Below are 8,639 nucleotides of genomic sequence, written 5' to 3' on the forward strand. Positions count from 1 at the left end.
CGGGGAATAACAACACTAGAAGAAATTCTACTATATTTTTGAGGTAAATTACCTCATTCATGAATTTTGTGCATGAACTTCATGAATTTGACATGAAAATTACCTATTTATTTTATGCATTTCCTTCGCTTAATGGTCTTATTAAAAGTGCTACTCTACCTTTTATTTTCTTCGTAAAAGACTGTTTTGCTCAAAATGTTAATTTTTTCCACATTGGTGGGAGAAAAGAACATTTAAATGATTAAATATTGAAGAAATTCTATGTTTTTAAAGGGGTTAAGAACATTTCAACTATTGTTTTACCGTTGTCGGTTATTCGACTCAAGTTGGACTTTGGCAAATATATCCATTGAGAAATTTTTGTTTTGGACAAAAAAATAAACCCACAATATTTCTCGTGGCTGCATGAATTGTAGTGCGTACAACACATTAATGCACGGTGAAAAGACACATCTCTTTAGTCAAGGGTGTGCACTAGAAGTGTTAACTGCACTTGGACATGTGTCACTGCACAGATACAACACAACCTTAAAAATGTAATTTTACACAAATTTTAATGTGACGAAGAGCCTTCTAATGTGTACTACTAGGATTATAAGTATATCTACTTGATATACTAACAACATAAATTATATCAGGACAAGTAAAGATCACCATAAGCATTACAGTTCCAATTATTTTAGCATATTTCATTTGAGAAACACTAGAATCTTTATACTAATGAATGCTAGGATCATGTGGAGATCTACCTAAACTACATCAAAATAATTAATTTTTTTAAACTTTATTTTAATGTAATGAGACCGACACAAAGAGAAATCGTCAATATTTCTTTTAATTTTGATTCCTAAAATTACATCTACTTCATAATGATTTTCCATTTGAAACTTAGTAGACAAAAAGTTCTTAGTTTATCAATAACATTCATTTTTGGACAAAAATTAACAAGTCATATACATATAATCACGCAATTTGACCTTTCATTTCGGAATAATCATAGGTTTAAGATTAATTGACAAGAAAATCACTATCCACTAATGTAATATTAGACTTTTCATACCGCTGCTTAGGTGTGTAGTTTACTCCATACAAGGACTTACTCAACTTGAATATTTAATTATCTTCTCCTGGAACCACAAAACCTTTGGGTTGAGTTGAATATAACTATTCATCTAGGTAACCATTTAAAAATATTGTTTTGACATCCATTTTATCACTAAATCATGAAAAGTCGCAAAAGCAATAAGACTCCTAACGGTCATTATTTGTCACAAGAGAATAAATATCAAAATAATCAACATCTTTCTTTTCTTTAAAATTCCTCATCAAAATTCTAGCCTTATATTTATCAATTGTAGCTTCAGGTCTCAATTTCTTCTTATATGTCCACTTTCCACATATGAATTTACAACCTTTAGGCAAATCAGACAAGTCTGAAGTGTGATTCGAAAATATAAAGTTTAATTCATTTTTAACACCTTCTTTTCAAAATATCAAACATATATTGATCTCATACTATAGAGTTTAATTCATTTTTAATATCTTGTTTTCAAAATATCACGTTTGGTGATCTCATTGCCTCATCATAAGATTTAGGTTCTATTGACTAGACAGACACTGAATCTTATACGAAAATTTTCAATCAAAAATACAGTGATAAAATCATGACAAAGTTGTTGTCAATTCTACATCTTTTACTCCTTGTAAGTTCATTTAATGCTTCTTAGAAATAACTTCATAAGAAGAAACAACATAAGGATCAACAAACATAAATGTAGAAGCATCATTTTACATATCACTAAACACATTATTTTTCAAAGGAAATTTGCTACAAATTCAACAACTCAAGATTCACAAAATAGAAAAACTATTTTAAAACAAAAATCAATATGCAGCACTCTTTTCACATAACCAATAAAGACAATGTCAAAAGTCTTACAACCTACATTTACTCATTTAAAATCAGGTTGTCTTACCTTAGCCAAAGACCTCAAAACTTTCAAAAATTTCAAATTAGGAGAAAACCCTATCTAAAACATATATCAGGTCTTGTCTAACGTTTTATGAGGGACCATTAAGAATATAACATGCAAATAAGAAAGCTTTCCCCTACATGTTATTTGATAGACTCGAGCTTAAAATTATAGAATTTATCATTTCTTCAAGGGTTTTATATGTTTGTTCAGCTACACCATTTTGTTGGAATATAACGAGCACTAAGCTCATGTATAATAGAATTTTTCTCACAAATATACTCCAGAGTTTTCGTATTATATTTACTGCCCCTACTAGATCCAAAAATCTCCTGATTTTTCTGTCTAATTTATTTTCTACTTCGAATTTGAAGAACATACTTTCAACCTCATCTGTAGATATTAGACTATATACCATAGTGTATCTTGAAAATTAATACTTTTTTCCACTTTTTCAAACAGTATGCTTGAAGTTTGTTGAATTTGAATATATTAGTTGAAAAATTGATTTTTTGTACTAATAATAGATTTCAGAGGTTTCCTTACATGTTTTGCTTTTACATATACAAGATTTTTGAAAAATCGTCAATTTTTATCATCTAAATTAGTTCTATTTTTCTATGTCTTTTGATAGAAGCAATACTAACATGACATACTCTACCATAACACAAATTAATAGACTTAACAATATAAGCAAAATTTGAAATACTAGCATTATTGATAATCTATTGAACAATGTTCAACACAAATAATTCTCCACTAAGATATCCCTTCCCAATAAAGTCTCCTCCCTGAGAAATAATTATTTTATCACTATTAAATATAGTTAAAGGCCTACTTTATTAAGAAGTACTCCAAAAACTATGTGTCTACAGGTAAAGTACATACAAAACATTATTCAAGGCTAAGGTTTTTTCTGAAGTTACATTATGTAAAAAGTTTCCTTTATCCATTATTCCTGCAGTAGAGAACCCATGTAAACACAATTGTCATTAGTTGACTCCTCAAAGTCATGGAATAACTCTTTGTTGGCACAAAAATGTATTGAAGGGTCTGTGTCCAACACCAATTAATATTGTTAGCCACTAGAACAACTACAACAATAATCACTTCATTAGCCTCACCAAGATGAGCTTGACCATCAGCTTGTCTTTCTTACCGTAAGTTCTGTCCTTTTCTTACTTATTAGTGGCTGGCATTATGACTAAGTTTTCCGTAGACAATGAAAGGATCCTTAGATTTTTGAATTTGAATCTTTGACTTGTTAAAGTAATTCTTTTTCTTTATAGGTCCCTTTCTTATGAAATTCTTTAGTTTGCCTTTGAACATGTCATTCATAGCATTACCAGAAAATTCAATAAGAATATGTGGAAGAATTAAGTGAAAACCTTTCATCTTATTTTTTAAGAATCTGTGTACTCGTTGTTGGAAGTTTGGAGTTGCACAAAAACAGTTGTCTAAATATTCACAATAGGAAGAAAAATATTTCAGACAATACATGAATAGGTGAAAGAGATTAAATGAAAGAGAGATTTTTGTTTCTTTTCTATATATTTAGTTCACAAATGATACTCCTTAAATAGGAAGAACATTTATGTTTTCATCAATCATAAGAATGTAAGTAGTTAAAGTAAAATTAAAGAACTGAAATATTACTTTTTCTTTGATGAAAATTTTTTCATAATGCAAAGTAATTAAGAGTTTTCTGAATAGTTTCAATATTTTCTTACGAAGTTAAAAAAACTATCACTTGAATAAATGTGAACCATATAAAAGGAAGTAGCTCTCCTATTTCACATCAATTTAGGACTTAAATGTTCACATAGATTAATGACGGAGCATTCTTAGATGTTATTATCCTTTGAATTAAATAAAAAGTAATAAAATCTACAAACCTGAGTCACCAGAACAAATGTTGGAACCAAGAATAGATCTATAGGGAAAAAGCTTCTGAAGAAGGTAAGCAAAGCTTCTAAGAATAATTATTGATATAAGGGTCTTCAAAGAACTAGTCTCCATGAAATCATGGTCCTCTACCTTAATGCAGCCTCCATAACTTCAAGATGATAACTACACAATAAAATCAACAAATATATTACATAATTATTACTCTATCGAGTACAAGCTCCTACTTGTTGGAGTTGATTACATTAGAGAATAAAAGTCATAGATTGATTACAAGAGTCCTAGCTATACTTCAAATAAAATACTAAAAATTATTGTTAAATAGAAGAAGGCCTTCACTACTAATAAATAAATAAAAATTAGTGTTTTTTAAAACTAAAATAGGCTCCAAAATAAACTCAAACAATACCAATGCATGTCAATTTGGCTTTGGATCTATTTTTAGTAACAAAAATACTAGAAATATCATACTGATTTGTTTATTTTTAAATATTTTACCAATGGTAGGATCAATAGTGACAAAATAATTATAACTTATCTCCTTATAAATCATGAATTTAAAAGGAGTTGGTACCTCCATGAATGATGCAAAGTGAAATAGTACTTAAATTTACACTAAAAGGAAACATTGAAGCGTGACGACTTGATTTAAATTGAGTTTCTCATATAGTTAAGAAAGTAAAATCAAGGTAAATATTTAGTAGATTTTTAGTTAATACAAGTCACAATTAAAATTCCAACCAATTACAAGCATGCGTCAAACTAAATAACCAAAAGATAAGTAGAATATTGACGTAAATAATATGTTTGACAAAATACTATTTGTATCAATTTTTTTGTATTAAAAATTCAAAGAAGTTTTTATTCCAACTCGAAATGTATATCAAACTCGGAGCAAAAAGAGACTAACCATTAGTCTTAACCAATTCCGTTTTAATTTTTAAACTTAGAAGATAACTTACTACATGACATGTAACATACTATAAAATAGCAGATCGCGTCAAAAATCAAATAAAGGATCTTGGTGAAATATAACTTTTTAATGAGCAATTAATTGAGATAATAAGTTAAGTATTGTACAAATTTGAAATTGAAAAAACAAAAGAAAATGATCGAGAAGTAACCTTGAATTTTCTTCTGCATCTAATGGCGATGATTGAAAATGATTGTTTGCTTTGGGAAAAACTTGTACAACATAGATATTTTACAATTGAAGAGCTTTAACACAGGGGAATTTTTTTCACTACATGTCCCCTTAAGTACATACAATTTAAGCTTCTTTTATAACCAAAAAGTTGACGCCTAAAGAATATTTGAAAAGCAAAGAAGGGGGGATAATCTCAACAAAATTGGGGATCCAAAATTTGAATTGATGATCTTTGAAGAGATAAATTAAGAAAAATGGAGAAAAAATATCTTGAACAAAAGGTGACATGGGTGGGGCTATATTCCCCTAGAATAATTTTAGGGACATGGTGACGTTTTTGAGGTAGAAAACTTGATGGATTGAGCTCAAAATCCGGTGAAGTTTTGGAGGGTTTGCTTTTTTCAAGGACAGGGGCTGCTAGGGTTTCCAGTTCATTTGGGTAAGAAAGAAATGGTGAAGAAAAGAAAAAGAATAGAGGTATATATTTGAGGGGTTTGGGCCCGGGTTTTATGAACGATAGTGTCTGTTTGGATAATATTTGGGCTGAAAGTGGGTTTGAAGAAACAAGTCATTTGTACTTTAGTAAAATACATTTGCTTGAAATAATTCAAAATCGATAAAATTGAAAATGAGATAAATTATATCTATTTATTTATCAAACTTAGCAATCTTTTAACAATTAATAATTACTTTGAAGTAAACACCTGTTACGCTGAATAACCGAAGGAGAATATGGAAAAGGAGAATAAGCAGAAGGAGATTAAGGAAAAGAAGGGGGAGGAGGAGGAGGAGAAGAAAAAGACAACGAACAAGAAGAAGTGGACGATGACGAAGGAGGAGGGGGAGGGGAAGGGGAAGAATTGGAACAAGAGGAACAAGAAGAAGACGAGAAGGAGGAGAATGATGAAGAGGAATAGGAATAGGAAGAGAAAGATGAAGTGGAAGTGGAAGAAGAGGAAGGGAGGAACGAGGAGGAGGAGAATAGATTCAATATTTATAACAATACAGAATTATTCAAAACATTTTTGAGGTACTTTTACCTGATAAATAGTAAAATTTCCTAGAAAATATATTGAAAACATTTTAAATTTTAAGAAAGAATTATTCTACTTTGTTTGGAATTAAAGAAGCTTGAAGAATTAATCAACCCTCTCCTTTTTAGCTAGGGATGATAGAAAAGAGTTCGGACCAAAAGTAGGTCACGACCCCAAATACATCCTAGACGTGACATGACATACAAGACCTCGCAAGGTCCTGCAAAACTCATTGAGCATATTTCATCCAAGATAATAGAACAAAGAGTTTTAAAGGTAGTATTTCAAATAAAAGAGTTTTAAAAAATGTAGCAGAAGTCTAACATAAGTCTCAAAGCCATATATTACATCATAAGGGAGTAATTGGGACGTAAACCATAAATTACATACAAAATCTGAAAAGAAAATACATGATAGCAATAGAATAATCACGGTCCTCGATACATGAGGACTCATCACCTTAAGGTAAAAGTACTCGTATTGAAATTTAACTGTTGCAACAAATAGGAGAATCTTAGTAGTTCAGTTGGTTGACTACCTAAACTCTCATCTTATTGGTAGGATTCAATTCCCCACATTGTAATATTCACCATTCATAAAGTCTCTCATCACCTTCAAGTACCAAAGGGTAACAAGAAATTGTCGATTGAGTAAACTACCGTAAATAGTATAATTTCAATCTATCTTTATATAAAATAAATCTAAATGTAGACAAAGTGATATGACACCTCTCTATGGCCTCCATTTATGTTTTCCTTTTTTTAATCTTTTCCTTCATTTTCTAAAAAACAATTATGCATTTAATAATTAAATAAATTAACATATTGCTATATCCAATTATGTTTCATGCGTTACTAAAAAATTCCATCTATTTGCATTCTCTACTTAAATACCATGTCGACTGACCAACCTCCTTTTACCGAATTTTTCATGATTTAATCCATCTATAAATAACAATCTTCCATAAAGTTGTTAGGTACTAATTTTTATTTTCACATTATTCTATTTTTAATCAATATATCTTCTTCCTTTTAAATGATTTCCTTTGGTTCATCATCATGTGGTTAACAATCAAGAGAGATGATACAAAAAATTCTTCCCAACTTCCTTTTACCAAATTTTCCATAATTTAATCCATCTATAAATAATAATCCTCTATAAAGTTGTTAAATACTCATTTTTATTTTCTCCTATTTTTTTATATTCTTCCTTTTAATGTTTTCTTTCGTTAGAATTTGGTTAATCAACGTATCGTTAATAATCATTTAGAAAAAGTGATGTGACAATTTATAATCACTTTGATAAAGATTATAGATATATTCTTCAAAATTTTATTTTACGCCAAGCAAAAGTTCATCATATGAAAAGAAAGTTCGTTGTAGTAAATTAATCAAAGAAAAATGGTCAAAGTTCTTTGATTCTCTTTCATCAGAAAATGTTCAATACGGTGGCCAAGATCATCAAGAGAGATAGTCAAATTAGTTTTATAAAGTAAAAGTTTTAATATTATATATGTACATACACCTTTTTTGTACTTATTTTAGTACCCGTTAGATAGCTATTTGTCCAGTGCTAGATGTAGGGTTTTAAAAAGGTGTGAATGGAAAATGAAGAGTTGCGGCTTTTACGAAGAGTTGTAACTTTTATGAAATGTTGCGACTTTGATGAAAAGTTGCGACTTTTCGGAAAAGTTGTGACTTCTATGAAAAGTTGTGACTTTTATGGAAAGTTGTGACTTTTATGAAAGGTGACGACCGTTCTGAAAGATTGTGACTTTTTCGAAGGTTTGTGACCTTTCCGGTAAGGCATAATAAGAACCTTTTCGCACTACCCTTAGTTTTCTATAAATTGAGGGATTTCCTCTCATTTTAATATAGAATTCATGGACTTCTTCTTCAACTACTAAATCTAATATTCTAAGTGTGCTTTACTGCCGTTGAGTGGTTCGCTGACACCGGAGTTTTTGGTATCTATACTCTGGTGATTGAGATCATTTTACCCCTGGAGGTCATATTCCAAATCAAACCTCGGATACTAGAGGGTAATAATTTCCTTAAGGGGACACTGTGAGTTCAGTGGACTTGATCTTTTTTCCTATTAAATATTATCCAAATTCTGGTACGTGTTTTATAAATTTTAGATTTGTGAATTAGTTTCAGTTCTTATATTCTTTTGTTCTTCACTGGTTCATTAAACTTGGTAAGTTCGTGTTTCTGTAAAGTTTGTTTGAATCAGTAAGATTCTTTAGACACATATTAACAACAATTCTTCTTTAAGAAAAATATTTCGTATATTTTTTTTTTCAAATATGTTTCTGCTTATAGTTTCGCTACTAGTTTTAATTTTCTAGTTGTGAAAATGTTCTTAAACTTTGTTGTCTTACAAAGATATTCGAAGTTTTGTTCTAAGTATGTTTGAAATACAAGATGAACAACAATCTTAAAGAAACTATATACTGTTACTATTTTTGTATTCTAGTGATTAAGAGAATCTGATCATGGAAGTAGACGATAAATGCATTACTTCTCCATGATTCGTTGCTTTGTTTAGCAACGTCGAAGTTAGAATGTAAACAGAAAA

The 8,639-nt window shown here is 29.8% G+C and overlaps 1 protein-coding gene and 1 long non-coding RNA gene across 2 annotated transcripts; one reads left to right on the forward strand and one right to left on the reverse strand.

Annotated features, from left to right (window-relative positions):
- Positions 1-3,707: 3,707 nt before the first annotated feature.
- On the reverse strand, positions 3,708-5,442 carry LOC114077232. The gene is made up of 2 exons (XR_003578275.1): positions 5,003-5,442; positions 3,708-4,043 (listed from the first exon to the last, which is right to left on the reverse strand). It is a non-coding gene; the product is annotated as an uncharacterized LOC114077232 (long non-coding RNA).
- A 315-nt stretch (positions 5,443-5,757) lies between these two features.
- Positions 5,758-6,054, forward strand: LOC107019313 (protein MNN4-like). Its single transcript, XM_015219843.1, has one exon. The coding sequence runs from the start codon at positions 5,758-5,760 to the stop codon at positions 6,052-6,054; it is 297 nt and encodes a 98-aa protein (XP_015075329.1).
- Positions 6,055-8,639: the final 2,585 nt, after the last annotated feature.

This window comes from Solanum pennellii, chromosome 5, assembly GCF_001406875.1.
Source record: "Solanum pennellii chromosome 5, SPENNV200".
Classification (NCBI taxonomy): Eukaryota; Viridiplantae; Streptophyta; class Magnoliopsida; order Solanales; family Solanaceae; genus Solanum; species Solanum pennellii.